The sequence below is a fragment of the Elephas maximus genome, chromosome 10 (genome assembly GCF_024166365.1).
Source record: "Elephas maximus indicus isolate mEleMax1 chromosome 10, mEleMax1 primary haplotype, whole genome shotgun sequence".
In the NCBI taxonomy this organism is placed as follows: Eukaryota; Metazoa; Chordata; class Mammalia; order Proboscidea; family Elephantidae; genus Elephas; species Elephas maximus.
Window position 1 is genome coordinate 110729165 of NC_064828.1, and position 21030 is coordinate 110750194.

The 21030-nt window shown below is 41.8% G+C and overlaps 1 protein-coding gene across 4 annotated transcripts in view; it reads right to left on the minus strand.

The window, feature by feature from the left end:
- The window catches only part of TECPR2 (tectonin beta-propeller repeat containing 2), a 127272-nt gene that overhangs the window by 71772 nt on the left and 34470 nt on the right, over nt 1-21030 (minus strand). For 2 of the 4 annotated variants that reach the window (XM_049899639.1, XM_049899642.1), the window contains exons 3-4: nt 7297-7425; nt 6580-6711 (exon numbers count right to left, since the gene is read on the minus strand). The exons of 1 other annotated variant lie outside the window; for it this stretch is intronic. In XM_049899639.1, the coding sequence (XP_049755596.1) occupies nt 6580-6711; nt 7297-7425 (261 nt within the window). The remainder of the gene's footprint in view (nt 1-6579; nt 6712-7296; nt 7426-21030) is intronic. One more of the 4 variants, XM_049899640.1, reaches the window with a different exon arrangement.

The following is a 21030-nucleotide window of genomic DNA, read 5'->3' on the forward strand; positions in this document are numbered from 1 at the left end:
AAAGTCCTTACCAATGAGAAAACAGTCAACTTTAACATAATAACCGAAGACCAGACGAGCTGTGGTATGACATCAAGGACAATCATACATGAAGAAAAGCAAAAGGTCATTAAAAAGACAGGAATGAAAGAAAAGACCAAAATGAACATCAGAAGAGACTGAAATTTGCTCTTTAATGTTCAATAGCAAAAGCAAATGAGAGAATGATGAAGTAAAAGAACTGAACAGAAGATTTCAAAGGGTGGTTTGAGAAGACAAAGTATTATAAAAACATGTGCAAAGACCTGGAGTTAGAAAACCAAATGGGAAGAACAAGCTCAGCATTTCTCAAGCTGAAGGAAATGAAGAAAAAATTTAAGCCTCGAGTTGCAATAGTGAAGGGCTGTATGGGGAAAATACTGAACGACGCAGGAAGCATCAAAAGAAGATGGATGGAATGCACAAAGTCACTTAACCAAAAAGAATTGGTCAACCTTCAACCATTTCAGGAGGTGCCATGTGAGCAGCAACCAATGGTACCGAAGGGAGAGGTTGAAGCTGCACTGAAAGCACTGACAAAAAACAAGGCTCCAGGAATTGACGGAACACCAATTGAGATGTTTCAACAAGCAGATGCAGCACTGGAGGTGTTCACTTATCTACCCAAGAAATTTGAAAGACAGTTTTCTGGTCAACTGACTGGAAAAGATCCATATTTCTGCCCATTCCAAAGAAAGGTGATTCAACAGAATGGGAAAAGTATAGAACAATATCATTAATATCACACGCAAGTAAAATTCTGTTGATGATCATTCAAAAGTGGTCGCAGCGGTATCGACAGGGAACTGCTGAAAGGATACTAGAAAGATGTTTACCTGTGTTTTATTGACTATGCAAATGCATTTGACTGTGCGGAACATAACAAATGTGGATAGCACTGAGAAGAATGGGAATTCCAGAACACTTAATTGTGCTCATGAGGAATCTGTACATGGATCAAGAGGCAGCCGTTCCAACAGAATAGGGACATACTGCGTGGTTTAAAGTCAGGAAAGGTGTGCGTCAGGGCTGTATTCTTTCGCCATACTTATTCAATCTGTATGCTGAGCAAATTATTGGAGAACCCAGAATATATGAAGAAGAACAGGGCATAAGGATTGGAGGAAGATTAACAACCTGCAATACACAGATGACACAACTTTGCTTGCTGGAAGTCAAGAGGACTTGAAGCACTTACTGATGAAGATCAAAGACTACAGCCTTCAGTATGGATTACACCTTAACATAAAGAAAAAAAAAAAATCCTCACAACTGGAGCAACATCACGATAAATGGAGAAAAGACTGAAGTTGTCAAGGATTTCATTTTACTTGGATCCACAATCAACGCTCATGGAAGCAACAGTAAAGAAAATCAAAGGACATATTCTATTGGGCAAAGCTGCTACAAAAGACCTCTTTAAAGTGCTCAAAAAGCAAAGATATCACTTTGAGGACTAAGGTGTGCCTGACCCAGGCCAGGATATTTTCGATCACCTCATATGCATGTGTAAGCTGGACAATGAATAAGGAAAACCAAAGAAAAATTGATGCTTTTGAGTTAGGGTGTTGGTGGGGAATATTGAATATATCATAGACCGCCAGAAGACCAAACAAATCTGTCTTAGAAAAAGTACAGAGTGCTCTTTAGAAGCAAGGATGGTGAGGCTTTTCTCATGTACTTTGGACATGTTATCAGGAGGAACCAATCCCTGGAGAATGACATTATGCTTGGTTAAGTAGAGGGTCAGTGAAAAAGCGGAAGACCCTCAACAAGATGGACTGACACAGTGGCTGCAACAATGGGCTCATGCATAAAAACGATTGTGAGGACCGCGCAGGACTGGGCAGTGTTTTGTTCTGTTGTACGGGGGGGGTTGCTGTGAGTCGGAACCAACTCTATGGCTCCTAATAACAACAACATCTATCTCACATTTTAAGTTTAACAGGAAACATTAAAAAATTCGTTATAATAATTTCTTTTGAATGTGCTCAGTAGATAGTTCAAAGAAAAATCTATAAAGGAAAAAAAATTTTTTTTTTTATACGTTATACTGTGTCTCATTTATTCTCAAAAAAATACACATTCAAAATACAATGATCTGCTCACATGAACCACGGACTCTTCTAGAAGAGACTGAGACCGTAAGAACTAGATGGTGCCCAGCTACCATCATTGATATTTCTGACCAGTGACACAACAGATGGTCCTGGATAGAAAAGGAGGAAAAAGTTGAACACAATTCAAATTCCTAAAAAAGGCCAGACTTACTAGGCCGTAAGAGACGAGAGGAACCCCCGAGACTATCACCCTAGGATACCTTTTGAACTCAGAACTGAAGCTGCTGATGGAGGTCACCTTTCAGCAAAATAGACTGGCTTATAAATATCATCCATGTGTAATGTGGTTCCTTAAATAATCAACTATATGAGACCAAACGGTCAACGTTTATCCAAAAGCAAAGATGAGAAAGCAAGGAAGAGCAGGGAAGCTAGAGCAATGGAAACCGAACAAACAAAAGGGAAATAATGAGAGTGCTGACACACTGTGAAAATTGTAACCAAGGTCACAGAACAATTCATATAAAAATTGTTAAATGGAAACCGAATTTGCTGTGTTAACTTTCACCTAAAACACAATAAAATATTCAAGAAAATACAATGCTCCGTTCTTTAGATTCACATTCCCTTGCTCCCCCGGCAAAGAGTTTGAAGCAACTGTGAAGAATTAATCCTTGCCAGCTGGAAGGGTCATAGGAAACAGGACATTAGAAAGAAATGAATTAAAATAGTACTAATATACATTAAAGAACAAAGGAGAAATTCTGGAAGGCATTTTACTGCTAAAACAAACTATATTTCTCAGTGTCAAAAATCTGCTTCTGTAATTTAGATGAAGGTTCACATAACAAACGAGCTTCTCAATAAACAATTAGTACACATATTGTTTTGTGACACTGGTTACCAACCCCATGACATGTCCACACTCTCCCTTCTCAACCTTGGGTTCCCTATTACCAGCTTTCCTGGCCCCTTCTGCCTTCTAGTCATTGCCCCTGAGCTAGTGTGCCCCTTCAGTCTCATTTTGTTTCATGCGCCTGTCTAATCTTTGGCTGAAGGGTGAACCTCAGGCGTGACCTCATTACTTTGCTAAAAGGGTGTCCTGGGGCCATCCTCTCAGGTTTTCTCCAGTCTCTGTCAGACCAGTAAGCTTGGTCTTTTTTTTTTTTTTTTTTATAGCTCACTCTTGAATCAGGTTCCTAAATTATTTAAGAAATATTGTGACATCACAGACCTTTCTATTTTGAGGCAGGGGAGAAACAACAATCACGCTTATTGGTAAAATTTACATACAGCAAAATTCACCCTTCTTAGGTACACAATTCTATGCATTTTGACAAGTATGTACCATTGTGTAACCACCACCCTAATCAAGATAGAGAAACTTTCATTACCCTCCAACATCATGGACTCTTTAGGCAGATTTCCCACGTGTTTACAGTGACTGAGACGTAGATTTTAAGTTTCTAATTTACCTTGTAGTGGGGATTAAGCATATTATCATCTATTCTGCAAAACATGCATCCTCCCGTGTCCTTTTCTTTTTTTGCAAATCTCATGAAGTACTTGTGTCTTTAAAAAAATTACCAGGGCCCCGAAGGACCGTTTGCCTGCATCTGAGTCTCTCTGGCTCTACTGGAATGGTCGTGATGGATGGCATTCCTTGTGTCCTCACAGGGCTGCCTGCCCACAGAGGCTGGGGAGTGGAGGGGCACAAAGCAACGATTATGGAGCAACGATTATGGCTGTGTTCTCCCCTCACAAGGATCTAGTCAAAGTGGGAATATGTCAAAATCTAAGCTTTTACAATTTTGGTAGACACAATAAAAACTGTTTTACTCCAGGCCTGCAGGATATAAGAGACTACCTCAGTTTTCATTTTCGGCAAGCAGGGAAGTACAAATACACAGGACCCTTCACGACCTCAACAAAACATTTTCCTGGAAGCAGCAGTTCTCAAAGTGTGGTCTGCAGACCCCTGAGGGTTCCTAAGACCCTTTCAAGGGGTCTGTGAGATCAAAACCATTATCAGAGAAACACTAAGACGTTGTCTGCCTTTTCACCAGGCTGATACTCTACTGATGGTACAGAAGCCACGGTGGGACAGGCTACCAGGACTCCACTAGCAGTCACTGTACTCTTCACCATCGCGCACTTGCAGACAAAAATGAGTTTCGCTTAGGAGTCTTTGATGAAGAGTCTATAGAAGAATCCTGATCGAAAGGAGGAAAATGTGGAACAGAACTTCCAACCCTCATGGAATCCAGACTTTATGGAACCACTGAGGCTGGATGACTCCCAGAACTATTGCCCTGAGGAAAGCTTTCAACATTAAACCAGAACTATCCCCTGAAGTCATCTTTAAACCAAACAATAGTTTAGCTTAATTAGTAAAGAATGTCTGCCTTGAGCACTGTGTTCTTTTCAAGATTATCTGTGCATGATCAAACTGACAACAGCAACTAGGAAGTCTAGTTACGCGGCCTACGGCGGGGGGGGGCAGTGAGTTTGTGTTAACAATACTGAAATAATTTGGAAGAGGATAACGACAAGAGTGGCACAACCGGAAGAATGTAACCAATGTCACTGAATTGTACATGCAGAAATTGTTGAAGTGGTGTATGTTCTGGCGTGTATAAACCTGCCAAAAAAAAAAGTTTTTGATGAAGCAGAAAAATGAGAATGTTATTAAATCTTGTCCCTTGACTGCACATCTTCTGTACTATTCTACGTGACAAAATGGGACGCTGGGGCACAGCCCGGTGTGGCACCTGAAGCACAACGGTCCCTCAAGGAAAAGCTTTCGTGTGACGGTTTGAGCTGTCAGCTGCACCAGCTGCTTTTTCCACAAAACGCCATTTTTACGTGAGATACCGTCATTATTCAAGCTTGGGTATTTGGCAGACATGTTCTCAAAAAGAACAAAGCGAACCTGTTACTTCAAGGAAAATAGGGGATGGTATTTGTTGCTGATAATAAAACTGAAGCTTTCCAGTGAAGATTGTAACTTTGGAAACTTGTATCCGCCCCTTAATGGCTTCCCATTAGCTAAAGACTTTTCTAGTCAGAAGACAGCAATATTAGCAAAGGTTATTTTTTGATACTGCGTAATAAAATGTGTCAACATTTGGAAGATCTACATCACTGTGGACCAGTATTTTCCAAATGACCAACACATGCATGATGTTACAGAATCGTGTCTGGGTAGGAGATCCATTTGAAGTGTAAGACAACAAAAGTACATCAATATGTTTCAGATTGCCCACGGGAACTAACCTTGGAAGAAACTACCATTTGTCAGGTTTGGGGGTATTGTCAAAGAAGAATATTCGTGATTACCTAAAAAGATTATTAAAATACCCCTCCCTTTTCCAACTACATGTCTGTGTGGGATCGGATTTTCTTTACACACTTCAACCAAAACAATGTATTGCAACAGATTTAATATGGTGAAGTCAGACGTTAGAGAGACTTGCAAAAAATGTAAAGGAATACCACACCTTTTAGTCCTTTTTTTTTTAAGAGAACAGTTATCTTTCCCAAAAAATGTCATTTTTTTTTTCTCATAGGTTTTTTTTTTGTTGTTGTTGTTATTTTTAAATAAATTAGCAAACATTTTTAAATTTCTGTTTTAACTTCTAGAACAGTATACTCGATAGATAGATATAACCCACACAAACCAATGCTCTTTGGGCTCTTCAGTAATTTTTAAGAGAGTAATAGGCTCGGAGATGAAAAAGTAGGACAAGCACTGCTAGTGAGTATTTGTAATAGACAGCTCAGTCTTAGATCAGAAGAATCAAGTCATTCACAGTAAATAAATGCTGAAAACCTACTAGGGATGAAAGCTACAAACAAGAAAAGGATCGTGGGGCTAGACAGACACACAGGAGGACAGACAAGGCCAGGCAATGTGTGCACTGGACAAGGTGTGGGCTTTGGAGTAGAACCTTGGTTTGAAATTCAGCTCTGGCAGGATTAGCCTGTGATCCTGGGTGTATTACTGGGTCTCTCTGAGCCTGGTGTCTTCACTGAGTGCTTACAGGTAAGAACACACATATCAGAGCAGGTGGTGAGGTTAAAGAGAACAACAACCTGCCATTCCATCCCACTTGTTCTTTCACAGGCCAAAGGTGAGCACTCCATCCAGTGAAATAACGGACTTTTGCCCGTAACTGTGACTAGGAAATGCTTACCATCGTTCCTACAAACCTTTCAAGGAATTAGGAAAGACAACGGCTTCGTTTCTAAGTAGTGGAAAAGACAAGAGCAGAATGAAAAAAGCGAATGTTCCAGGAGAAACAAAGGCCAAGAACTCTTTAGTCACAGAAGTGGGAGCTCAGAAACCACCAGAAAAGACCTTGAAAGAAAATGTTACAAATAGCAACTGAGATTATAAAGGGAATGTGATCAAGAATGCAAGCTAACTAAAAATACACATCTGTAATTTTTCCAACTGGCAGAAGATAAAAACCAACCACATTTCTGGAAACAACTTTACCTGGTCTAGATCCAGAGAAGAATAGACAATTTTCCCTCGGTCATCTCCAGAGAACAGCTTCATCCCATTGGGGCTCCAAGCCAGAGCTGTGATACTATTTTTGTGAATACCGGTGATATCAAACCTCCGAAGCTACAAATAATAAAAAAATACAAAGAAAAGAGAAGGACAAAACTGTGACATCAAGGTGACACACACCTCCTCCTCTCCATGAAGGAGCTTGGTTTTCCTGGCCTTGTTTTCAGTGCACAAACCTGCATGAGGCTCCATCTGTCTCTTTACCTTCAAAACCCACAGAGAATGTACCAGAGTATTAAACAGAACTGAAACTACCTGTATGTGCTTTCTGTCAGGAACAAAAATGTTATAAACAGCATGATGTCAAAACTTCTCGGAGCATAAATTTTCTAGGCAGATGAGAATTCCTCATTTCAGAGTCCGTGAGGAATTTGGTAAGAAGCTAAGATATGCTGCAATGCTGAGTAAACCAAAACCAAATCCACTGCCATCGAGTGGATTCCAACCCACAGCAACCCTGAGAGACAGAGTAGAACTGCCCCACAGGATTTCCAAGGCCGTAAGTAAATCTTCACGGAAGTAGGCTGCCATATTCTTCTCCTGTGGAGAGCTGGTGGGTTCAAACTGCCAACCTTTTAGTTAGCAGCCAAGTGCTCAACCACAGTTATACCAGGGCTTCTCGCAAAGCTGAATACTCACCTGTTTATTTCTCCCTGGCAGTGAAGACACAAGCTGAAACACTGCCACCCTGCCTGAGGCCGTGCCTGCAGCCACGAGGTCGTCGAAGCAGCTCAGCAGCTTCACCACCGTGATGGACTCAGTTTTGCCCTGAAAGAGGGACATTCGCAATCAAGTGAACCTACCACCAGGTAGCTTTTTCAAGAGCAAAACCAGGAAGATACTACGATAGAATGAGAACTGCATCAGGGACAGCCTTTATTTCCTGACTGGAAAGGAACAAAAATCAGAAAGACAATCCAACCTGTTAAAAGCCTCCCTTTTCTTTCTAGGTTTTTAACATTTCCAATGATAAAACAAAAAACCTCATTTTTGATGAAGGAAATGTACGACAATCAAGTACAACTATCCCAAAAAACCAGACCCATTGCTATCGAGTCAATTCCACCTCATAGTGACCCTCTAGGAGCTCTGGTGGCTAAGAGCCTGGCTGCTAACCAAAAGGCTGGCACAGTTCGAATCCACCAGGTGCTCCTTGGAAACCCTATGGGGCAGTTCCACTCTGTCCTATAGGGTCACTATGAGTAAGAATCAACTTGAGGGCAAAGGGTTCGTTTGTTTGTTCTAGGAGAGAGTAGAACTGCACCTAAGGGTTGCCAAGGCTATAATCTTTATGGAAGCAGACTGTTACATCTTTCTCCCTGGTGGGTTCAAACCAATGACCTTTCAGTTAGCAGCCAAGTGCTTTTAACCACTGCACTACCAGGGCTCCTTACAAGTACGACCGTACTGAACTCTTATCCGGAGAGTACCAAGGAGCTTTTACAAGAGAGGTACCTCCCCACAAACGGATCGTGGTGTCAGGAGAGCTGTCCCAAATCCACACTCTGCTTTATTCTAGCTGTCTCACCTTGGACAAGTCACTCAGCCATTCTGAACCTGAAGCTTGTTGTCTGTGGGCTACCTGCCTCACAGGCTTGCTGCAGGGATCAATGAGATGATACGCCTGAAAGTGCTTTATAAACAGATTCCTGGTTCCTAGATGAACAATCTTATTAAATAACATTAATTCAAGCTTAATGCATTGTGTGAGGGTAAAGAATTTAACTTTACCCAAAGAATTTGATCTTTGTCCTTGGTTCCTGAGAGGTAACCTCTCCCCAGCAATCAAAGTATGTCTTTGATGAGGCCTCCAGACCACAACTGAGAGTTCATGTTAATGAGTTACTTCTCAGGTAAGGGCTGGCAGAGCCAGAAAGACCTACGAGGTGATATCAACCCAGCATCAGGGGAGGGGTACTGGAGGCTGAGTTCAACCACGTGGGCAATGGCTCAGACAATCATGCCTACATAATGAGGCCCCTGTAAAGGCTCTGGACATGAAAGCTCCTTGGGCTTCCTGGTTGGTGAGTGTGCATGGGAGGGTGGCACATCCCTGTTTGGGATATGGAAGCTCCCACATCTCACCCTATGCATCTCTTCATTTATGTTCTTTTTGCTACAATAACACTTTAATCATAAGTACAATGCTTTCCTGGGTTCTGTGATTCTAGTGAATTACTGAACCTAAGGGAGTAGTGGGAGTCAGCAGGTCAGAAGTGAGGGGAGCCTGGGGAGCCCTGAGCTTATAGCTGGCATCCTGAAAGGGTAATGTAATGGGAATCCCTGAATTACAGCCAGCAAGTCAGAAATGTGGGTGTCACAGGGACTCTAAGCTTACAGCTAGCATTTGAGATCTTGGGCCAACTTGGTAGTCTGAAGGGCTGACCTAGCTCTAGTGGTTAGGGTCAGAGGAAGAAGTACTTCATGTGTGGCTGGTGTCTGAACAGAGGGGAACAGAATTGATAATAGATTGCACTGGCTGATCCTTACATGGCTGGTAACGGAGAAGCGGGATCCGATTATCCTCAAACACTGACTTCTTAAAAAGCTCTTATACAAGCCATCTGAGGGATGATTTTATTTTGAAACCACTGATTCAAAAAAATTACACGGAAGTTTGGAACTTATCAGAGATGTATGGCAAAATCTCCAGTAAATCGTTTTGATCCCTGATATAGCAATTTAGATAGAAAGCAATGTGTCAGATATGTAAGACTGCCTTCCACATTCATGGTACCTACTGAGCTGCTCTGGCAAAATAAGCTAAAATGGGTCAGAGTCCTGCCTCTAAAAGCTTGCTGTAGCAATAAGACAGGCCCATGGAAAGATGCCGGACAAAGCGTGGGAGTGGTAATGACAGAGCTTACTTTCATTTGGGACTCTAAAGCTTTCAGGGTAGTTTCACGGGCTGTAAATACTTCTGGTGCCAGATTATGATATGGGTTACGTAACTTGGATCTTAAGCTATAGGAAGGAAAATAGGAGCCCTTGAAGATTCCTGATTTTGCTAGGGTATCTGCCAAAGCGGTGTTTTGATAACCCAATCTAGGAGCAGGAAGGAGGGAGTAGGGTAAGGCAGAAAGACTGCAGACCTTTCACAACAGCTCAGGCCTGAAGCAGTAAGGGTCTAGTCTAGAAAAATGGCAAATAGAAAGGGAGCAAAGGCTGTAAAAACCACAGTCAAGAAAGAATCCTCAGGCCTTGTCACAGTAAGGATGGCAAAAATGAGCATAGCACAGCAGCTTTCCTTCACTGAGCATTTCTGTCCACCAGGCAACTTGTTCAGTGCTTTACATGCGCTCCCAGGTGATCCTCAAACAGCCTAGGAGGGTAGTTCTACCGTTATCCTCACTTTACAGATAAGCGACTGAGCTCCAGAGAATTTAAGGGACTGGCTAAGGCCACCCAGCTGGTGAGAGTCAGTCAGGACTCAAGCCTGGCAGACCATCTCCAGAGGCCCTGGTGCTTTCTTCCTGGAAGCCACAGGGCTTGATGGAAGGCTTGGTGGACTCGTTAGGGTCTAGAGCGTGGGTGACACGGGAGTGCTAGAACCATCAGAGGAATTCACTGGCAGTGCTTTGAGGGCGAGGTGACATCCATGTGTTAGATACATGGAATTCGGATGTAGCAGCAAGGTGTTGAAAATAGAGTATCGTCCCTTGGAACTTCTAATTACAAAAACAGCCACAACATCAGGAATCCCAACCATTTACTAGAGATCTCGCCACATGTCTCAGCACAAGTTCAAGACAGTTACATAACTTTTCTGAATGAAGAATTTCAAAATAAAAATCATCCCTCAGATGGGTTGGAAACCTGATCATCTGTGTGCTGTGCTTGTACAAAGGCTTTTAAACAAACCAGCGTATTAAGCTTGAGTTAATTTTATTTAATATGATTATCAATAAATGTCATGGTTCTTTATCTAAGAACCAAAAGAGCCCCAGAATCAGACTGTCAATAATAAACTACAGTTTCAGAAAGAAACAAAATATGAGGCCATACAATAATCTAGCTATCCCAAAAACATCCCCCCTCTAAACACCTAGAAATGCTGGATAAGATTCATAAAGCATCCTTTTAAATGCACAGCTGCACTCTGAAGAAAGCAGGAAAAATTCACGGAAGCAAAGAACAAAAAGAACGATGCCACACATTCCATATCCTCCCCCTATTCCTGCTTCTCCTTCCTCAGTTGCTTCAGGTGAATACAGACCAACTGTTGTGCCCTGGATGGACGCTTGCAACTTTTAAGACCCAGGTACTCCGTATAGAACTAGGAGGTAGAACTGAGAGACTAAACTTGTTATTAGGCTAATTAACTGGGATGTTCCAGGAAACCATGACCCTAAACCTACAAACCAAGAAACCAAATCCCATGAGGTTTTCGGATGTACATAATCAGCCTCCTTTTTATTTTTTGGTTTTTGGTATGGTAAATATATCACACAACGTTCGCCAGTTTAACTTTTTACAGGTGTACAACTTATGGACAATAACTACAATAATCAGTTGTGTAATCCTACCCTTAACTGATGTGACATTTCCATCACCATGGTTAACTGCCTCCATGAACAACTACCTCCTGTGCCATGGGACCAGAAGAACTGGATGGTACAAGGCTATCACTATCAGACATTTTGATCAAAGATTCCATAGAAGAATACTGATCAAAAGGGAGAATACGCAGAACAGAACTTCAAATTCTCATGGATTTCATGCTTTCTGGAACTATGAAGGTTGGATGAACCCCTGAAACTACTGCCCTGAGATAATCATTAAACCTTAAACAAAAAATATCCCCTGAAGTCTTCTTAAAACCAAACAACAGTTTAGCTTAACTAGTAAAAAATATCTGCCTTGAGCATTACTCTCTTTTAAGAACTATCTATACATGGAATCAAACTGATAACAGCACTCAAAAGATTAGATAGGAACCTCTAGGGCACTGAATTTATGTTAACTGGGGAGGAGCAAGAAACCCTGATGATGCAGTGGTTAAGAGCTATGGCTGCTAACCAAAAGGTCGGCAGTTCGAACCCACCAGGTGCTCCCTATAAACCCTATGGGGCAGTTCTACTCTGTCCTATAGGGTAGCTATGAGTCAGAATCAACTCGATGGCAGTGGGTTTGGTTTTTGGTTTTTTTGGGGGAGGTACAACTCAGAATAGGAGGGTGAGAAAGGTAACACAACTCAAAAAATGTAATGGATGTCATTAAACGGTACACGTAGAAACTGTTGAACTGGTATGTTTTACTGAGTATATTCTCAACAACAAAATAAATATAATGATATACATATATACACATATCTTGGAAGAAGTACAACCAGAATGCTCCTTAGAAGCAAGGATAGTGAGAATGCGTCTTACATACTTTGGACATGTCAGAAGGGATCAGTCCCTGGGGAAGGACATCATGTTTGGCAAAGTGGAGGCTCAGCACAAAAGAGGAAGATGCTCAAGAGATGGATTGACACGGTGGTTGCAACAATGGGCTCAAGCATAATAGTGACTATGAGGGTGGCGCAGGATCAGGTGGTGTTTTGTTCTGTGGTACGCGGGGTCGCTGTAAGTTGGAACCAACTCAATGGCACCCAAGAACAACAAATATATATATGCATACAAAAGAGTGCTGTCAACGGGAACAGAAGGCAGACCTGAAGCTACAGGCTCCACTGGGACTACCGGGCAACACCTAGAGCCTTTGCTTTCTTGAGCTGAGCAGGGTTAATTGAGACAAGGCCTCAGGTCAGACAGAGTGGGGAGCTGGAACTGACATCCCTCAGTGAAAGAGTGAGGTAGGGAAAAACTGGTTTGCTACAAATGGAGCTGACAACGAAATTTGCCTATCTCAGTCATCAGGTTGGAATGAATAAAAAAAAAAGAAACTTCCGGAGAAACTGTAATTATAATCCTGCCCTATACAGCATCTGAGTTTGAATTTATTCTTTCTTTCCACTCAAAGGAAGCTCCAAGCCAAGTAGTTAAATTGAAGTGCTAGTAGCACTCCAAGGTGACTGCAGAAAAAACCATAAACTGCATCTGTGGAACACAGCCTTGAAACGGACCTCTCGGAATTCCCACATTTTAGGGATAGCTAAATAGCGCGCAATTAGAAATCGTCATAGGGAAATGGGCCCTCATAAAGAAGAGTCAACTGAAACAACCAGTAATAGGACTGGACAACCCCCAGCCACCCAAGCACTTCATTTAGATTGAACTGACCCAGGACATAAAATAAGTAGACTTAAAATGTTCACAGAAATGAAAAAGGAAATGGAAAGCATAATCAAACAACAAGACACTATCAAAAATAGAAATGAAAAAATTTAAAATCTCAATGGATGGTTTGAATAGCAGATTAATTGTAGCTGAAAAAAAATTATTGAACTAGAAGACAGAGCTAAGGAAATCACCTACTTAGATGACAAAGAGAGATGAAAAGATACTAAAAAAAAAATTTAAAGAGAAGTTAAGAAATGTAGAGGATAGGCTGGAAGATCCAATCTACATCTACCTGGGATTCCAGAAGGAAAGAGAAGAGGACAGGGGAACGTAGCGTCTTCAGACATAAGGGCTAAAAATTGTCCAGAATTAATGAAAGACATGTATCCTCAGAAGCACATATCCTGAAAAAGATAAAACACACACACATCTTGTAGTGAAACAGCAAAACCTCAAAGACAAAGAAGATACAATAGCAGTCAGAGAAAAAAGGCAAATGACCAAAGATGAGTAATTGTTAAGATGACAGACTTTTCAACATTAACAATGGAGTCCAGGAGACAGCTGAATATCACTTTCAAAGTGCCAAGAGAAAAAATTGTTAAACTTGAGTAGTATACCTGTATAAACAATTCAAAGTGAGCTAGAGAGAAATATTTTTAGACAAAAAAATAAAATAAAAGCACTTACACCCAAAAAAAAACTCAGTACAAGAACTCCTAAAGGAGGTATTCCAAGAAGAAAAATGGTTGCAAATGAAAGGGCTGAGATAGAAGGAATAATAAGCAAATTGGTAAAAACGTAAGGTAAGCTAGACGACGACTATAAAACCCAACTATGAAATGCAATAATGTCCAGGTGAGTGGTTAAAAATAGACAAAACTAAAATACTAGGCAGTTACCTGGATGATGGGAAAAGCCAGAGCTGTTACAATAAGACTACAGACCAATACCCCTCATGAACATATATACAAAAATCCTTAACAAAACATTAGTAAAATGAATAGAGCCAGATTAAGTTATCACAGTAACACAAGGTTGGGTTAATATCTAAAAATCAATAAACATAATATACCACGGATAAAGGAGAAAAATAATATGATTATCTGATAGATTCAGAAAAAGTATCTGACAAATTTTATCATCCATTCATGATAAAAAAAAAAAAAAACTCTCAGCAACTAGGAATAGAAATAAACAGAAACAAAAAGCAGCTATGAGAAACCTACAGCTCACGTTAACAGTTGATGATTAATGCTGAGGTAAGGATGTCCTCTCTGACTATTTTCTATTAAAAATTATATTGGAAGTCCTAGTCAGTAAGGAAGTCAAGGAAAACTTTAAAGGCACAAAAGCGGGAAAAGATGAAGAAGTAAAACTGTCTTTCTTCATAGACAGACAGGATCATCTATTTAGAAAACCCTCAGAAATCTACAAAAGAGGATATATGCAAAATATAAAAAAAACCCCACCATATTTCTATATAAAAAAAATACTAATACAAAAAAATAAACTTGTTGCCATCCAGTCAATTCCGACTTATAGGGGCCCTAAAGGGCAGAGTAGAACTGCCCCATAGGGTTTCCAAGGAGCACCTGGTGGATTCGAACTGCTGACCTTTTGGTTAGTAGCTCTTAACCACTATGCCACGAGGATTTATTTCTATATACTAAAACAAAAAACAAACTGGTTGCCATTGAGTTGATTTTGACTCATAGGGACCTTAAAGGGCAGAGGAGAACTGTTCCATAAGGTTTCCAAGGAGCAGCTGGTGGATTCGCACTGCCGACCTTTTGGTTAGCAGCCAAGATCTTAACCACTGCGCCACCAAGAAAAAATCCAAAAATGAAATAGAAGGGTTAGATGGTTCTTACATTACCTGTGAAGTGGTATATTATTGAGGACAGACTGTGCTAAGTTAAAGACACACATTGCAACCTCCAAACAACAACAAAACAACAACCCACTGCCATCGAGTAGAACTACCCCAGAGAAGTTTCCAAGAAGCGCCTGGCAGATTCAAACTGCCAACCTTTTGGTTAGCAGCTGTAGCACTTAACCACTATGCTACCAGGGTTTCCATAGAAACCACTAAAAAACAATAAAACATAGATATAGAGCCTAATAAGCCATAATGGAGATAAAGTATGTCAAAGAATTAACCCAAAAGGTGGCAGAACTAAAGAAAACAAGGGATAAAGAATAGACAGGATAAGTAGAAAACAATCAGCAGGACGGCACACTTAACCAGTGGTTCTCAAACAGGGGCCATTTTGCCACCCATGGGGCATTTGGCAGCATCTGAACGTTGTTACAACTTAAGAGATGCTACCGGCATCTACTAGATAGGGACCAGGGATGCTGTTAAACATACTACAATACAGGACAGCACCCCAACAAAGAATTATTCACCAAAATGTCAATGGTGCCAAGATTGAGAAAGCCTGATTTAAATCCCACCAAGTTCAACTTGACGGCACTGGGTTTTTTACTGTTAATAATAATCCCGTGGGGCAGTTCTACTCTGTCCTGTAGGGTCGCTATGAGTCGGAATTGACGCGAGGGCAACGGGTTTGGTTTTTTGGCCTTTTTTTTTTTGGTACATGAATAATGGAAACCCTGGTGGTGCAATGGTTAAGTGCTATGGCTGCTAACCAAAAGATTGGCTGTTTGAATCTACCAGGTGCTCCCTGGAAACTCTATGGGGCAGTTCTAGTCTGTCCTATAGTGTCGCCATGAGTCAGAATTGACTCGAGGGCAGTGGGTTTGGTTTTTTAATTTAAAAATTGGAGCCCTGGTGGCACAGTGGTTAAGTAAGTGCTCAGCTGCTAAATAAAAAGTCGTTGGTTCGAAACCAACTACTCCATGGGAGAAAGATGTGGCAGTCTGCTCCTGTAAAGACTAAAGCCTTGGAGACCCTATGGGGCAGTTATACTCTGTCCTATAGGGTCACTGTGAATCCGAGCCAATTCAACAGCAAATGGTTTGCTTTCTTTGGGTTGAGTTATATTAACGATCACATTAAATAAAAGTGGCCTAATATTCCAATCCTCACAACTGGATTAATAAGCAACATCATGATAAACAAAGAAAATACTGAAATTGTCAAGGATTTCATTTTACTTGGATCCATGATAAACCCCCCTGGAAGCAGCAATCAAGAAATCAAACAATGTATTGCACTGGGCAAATCTGCTGCAAAAGACCTCTTTATAGTGCAAAAGTAAATATGTCACTTTAAGGACGAAGGTGCACCTGACCCAAGCCATGGTATTTTCATTTGGCTCATATGCATGGGAAAGTTGGACAATGAATAAAGAAGACCAAAGAAGAATCGACGCTTTTGAATTATGGTGTTGGAGAAGAATACTGAATATACCACGGACTGCCAGAAGAACAAACAAATCTGTCTTGGGAGAAGTACAACCAGAATGCTCCTGAGGAGAGAGGATGGTGAGACTTCTTCTCACGTACTTTGGACATGTTATCCAGAGGGACCAGTCCTTGGAAAAGGACATCAAGCTTGATAAAGTAGAAGATCAGCAAAAGAGAGGAAGACCCTCAACAAGACAGACTGACACAGTGGCTGCAACCAGGGGCTCAAACATATCAACAACTATGAGCATGACGCAGGAACTGGGCAGTGTTTCATTCTATTGTACATAGGGTCACTGTAAGTCAGGACCAACTTGATGGCACCTAACAACAAAAACAATATTCCAAAGAAAAGGTAGAGTTTGTCAAACTGGATAAAAAAGTAAGACCCGACTCTACACTGACTACAAGAAATGTGCTTTAAATACAATGGCACAGATACAAGTAACAGAATAGAGAGGAAGGTACAGCAAGCAAACTCTAGTTATAAGAAAGGACTGGCTATGTTAATAGCAGACAAAATAAACTTTAGGATAAGGAATACTACCAGAGATAAGAGAGACATTTTATAGTGATAAAATGATCAATTCAACAAGAAGACATAACACTTGTAAATGTGGATATTATCTAATAGCAAAGCTTTAAAATACATGAAGCAAAATCTGGCAGAACTAAGGGAAATAAATCCACAATTTCAGTTCGAGATTTCAACACTTCTTCCTCTCAAAGCAACTGACAGAACAAGTAAACTCCAAATCAGTAAGCCTACAGAAAGACAAACTATACTCGTGTTAGCTTGGTTCCACCAAAAAAGCAGGCCCTGAAGACAGAATCAGACATGTAAGACATTTATTTGGGAAAATGCCTGTGAGGGAAAAAAGGGAAGCAGGTACAGGAGGCAGAAGAACTGTGGGATCGCGTTGCAGGTCTGACACCTGAGATGCTTTAAAATACGTGAACCAATCTCCAACTGCAGTGCAGCTTAAAGTTCTGGCTAAGCCACTGGAGAAGCCTCGAGCCAAAGTCACCCGCAAAGGAGTCTCCTGTCCCACACGAACGGGCTGCGCGCTCTCACTGGCTGACGTAGCGGCAGGAAGTGTGGCCTTCGCATGAACGCGGTGGTGGGGCAGAGTGCAGCAGCTGGGATGGTCCATCAGTTTCGATTCCCAAAGCAGGAGATCATTACTGAAATTAGGTTATCAGCAAGGGATTAAAAAAAAAAAACAAAAACCCACTGCCTTCAAGTTGATTCTACCCACTGCTCCTTGGAAACCCCATGGGGCAGTTCTACTCTGTCCTACGAGTCACAACTGACTCAATGGCAACGGGCTTTTTTTTTTTTTTTTGTAAACTTCATTAAAATACCAATCTAGGGCTGTCTTTCATATAAGTCCACACATAGAGATAGGCCTGAATAGCATCAGATAGCCTATTTAAAATAACTGCTCAAGTTTAAAATGAGACGTGACCGAAGAAGGGTTGTGCAGTTAAATGTTTACTGACGGCTCCACTGTGCTGGACTGTGGGGGACATAAAAAGGGGGTTTCGCAGGCTAGGAAAAGGAGCAAGATGCACCAAGAAATACGAGAATAAAGCATTGCTGGCACTGACACGAAATCTCCTGAAGCATGGAACAATTCCTGGTCAAGCCCCCGTAAGCGTGTGAAGGCTCAGGAAAGGGCCTGCAGTTGAGTGACTTGAGGTACACACTCCTGTCCGGGGTCAGCCGGGTCGAGGGGATCACAGCTCTCAAAAGGTATCCCCCCCACTGTGCTGAGGGGATCACAGCATTCAAAGGGCATCCCCCACTTCCTTCTGTCACATTCTCTTTACATGTGGCGACAGTCCAGCCTTGGGTGCCATTCTTCTGTCTCTTTGCCTGTCTTTGATCTTGTCTGTCGTATTTTTAGCTCCCGTATTTCTCTAATTTCCAGCTTCCTTTTAGGGAGCACTTCACTGTTGCCTTCATTGTAGCAACCGTAATTTCCTTGCACAGAAATCCAGTAATTAAAAACTTTAAGGAAAAAAGGCTTTTGATGGGAAGGTACCAGGAGTAGTTTTCTGGGCAAACACTTCGCCTCTGGGATCGCACTTTGCTAACCTTCTTAGGCCCCTTGGCAGGCAGCGTTCCTTTCATAAACAAGACAAAACAGCATCCGGGAAGCAGTGGTCTTTGTGAGCAGGTTCATGGCAACCGTGGGGTATGACAAAGCTTTCTTTATGAGCTTCTTTTGGTAGGCCGAAGTTTAACCTCCAGTCTAAACTGCTAGCATACCAAGATCAGAAATATTCTGAAATACTTAAGAAGACTCAAATAAATGAAACCATTCAGTTCATAAAGATTATCTTACCAGTCTTTATCCTTTTACTAACAAAAAACAGCCGTTGAAAGTTGAGTACTCAGAGGCGGGGCCAAGATGGCGGAATAGCCAGTCGCTTCCAGCAATCCCTCTTACAACAAAAACCCAAAAAATCAAGTGAAACGATTATATTTATGACAAGCTAGGAGCCCGGAACATAGAAGGCAGGGGGAGGGAGAGACGGTTCAGAAGCGGAGAGGAGTTGCTGGACCTGAATCATGGGGAGCCCTCAAGCACCATTCCCAGAGCCGCGGCGGCAGGATGGTACTAGTGTTCGGCCTCAGTTTCCTCAGGGAGAAGCAGCCAGCCACACAGCCTACTCACATCTCCGAAACCTGAGAAGAACGGCACTCTCGGCAAAAGCTAAGTACTTGCGTATATTTTACCGTGCCCCCCCACCCCCGCCCCCAAGCCGGCTTCAGTGGCTGAATTCCCTGGGCCTGAGATAGGCACTGTTGAGCAACTAGAGCCACCCTCCCGGCCCTGGAGAAGGAAAAAACTTGCAATTGGGGGAAAAGATAATTTGCCAGCTCCACTAACCTGGGGAGCTCTGGACAGAAGTGGCTCCTGTCTAGGCATAAATGGTCCATGGACTCTGAATACCTTCCCCCCCTGCTTGGACCTGTGTGGGCCTATTTCATGAGAACAGGCCCTTGTTGGCAGATCGCAACTGTTTCAGCTGTGCGGTGGAGAGATGGGTGTTTGATGATTGACATCACTTTGCCTATTAAACAGGGTCTTCGCCTACCCACATCAGGGGCCTAAGGAATGGTCGCTCCATTCAGGTCACCCAGCTACCTGTGACAGTGGTCTAAGGATAACTGGTACCTCCCAGTCCTTACAACCAAAAGCACTGGGTGCCCATGGTCCGTCTGCAGAACCCACCCACCTGTACGCTCTAGGGAAGAGGGACACGCTTTCCTCAGAGTCACCTGGGGGATGATTCTCAGCCCCCTGCCTTGCTTAGAGTGTGACCCCGTGCTGCAATCACATACTGGTACCTACACCAATCACCCCTGCCCCTCTAAGACTGTAGGACAGAGCCTGTACCACACACTTGATGACCAGCTACCTGGACACCTGAGCTGAATCCATACAAGAGAAGTGAATGGACTCCTAGACAACTTTTTAATGATCTAAAAGTGAAACACAGGCATCTACGTTACTTGAATAATTTGCTTAAGTCCACAGGGTAAAATGGAGTAGGGAATTCCCCTGGACTTAAAATTAGGAATCAGAAGGTCCGGAATTTTATCTCTGGACATCTTAGAGCGAGAGAAAAAAGGGAGATTATCTATAAAGGAAAACAAGTAGACTGCCAGCAGAAGTCTTAAGGAGGTAACACCACATAACGACATGACATGAGATACGGATCAAGTTTCATTTCCTGTCCCATATTCATACTAAACTGTCCCAAGCCATTTACCGAAGGACTCTGTAGTACTACCTTTGCAATAACTCAGCTGTCTATACACATACGGGTCTTCTGACTTCTCCATTCTGTTCCATTCATCTATTTATCTAGTCTTATGCCAACATCACACTGCCTTAATTACTGAAGCTTTGTAAGTCTTGTTATCCAGTACAGCAACGTCTCTCCCATCTTGTTCTTCTTTTTCATTAGTGTCTTAACTATTTTCGACCCATTCTAATTTCACAGTAAAAAATACATTTTATTAGATGGCCATGCTCCCTAAATTAATCTATAAATTCAGTTTGATTCCAACAGTTTTTTTTTGTTTTCTTTTAAGAATGCCAGTTGCCAGCATTGTTTAGCCATAAAGGGAAATGAAGTCTTACTACATGCCACTGCATGGCTGAACCTTGAAAACACTATGCTGAGTGAAAATAAAGCCAGATAAAAAAGGACAAATATTGTATGATCCCACTTATATGAAATATCTAGAAAAGGCAAATGCATAGAGACCCAAGTTCATTAGTGGTCACCAGAGGCGAGTGGGAGGAGCAAAGGGGAAGCTGTTGTCTTAAAGGGCGCTAAGTTTCTGTTAAGGGTGACGAAAACGTTTGGAAACAGACAGTGGTTATGGTTGCACAACACGGTGAATGTAATTAACACTGCTGAGTTGTACATGTAAAAACAGTTGAAAGGGCCAATGTTTTGTTATATATATTCTACCACAATTAAAAAAACAAACCAAATATAAATACACACACACACACAAGGGCATAAATCAATGAAGGAGTCATATAACATTCTGAAGAATGACTTTTCTGAGAAGAAAACATCTCAGGTATGTTTTCACACAGGGCCTCTCCTTCCTCTACCTGGAATATTCCACCTAGATATATCAGAATGGTGTGCTGTCCACTGTGGTCAGGTCTTTGTTAAACTCTCACCTTCTCCCTGAAAGTTATGGATTGAATTGTATATCCCCAAAAATGTATGTCAA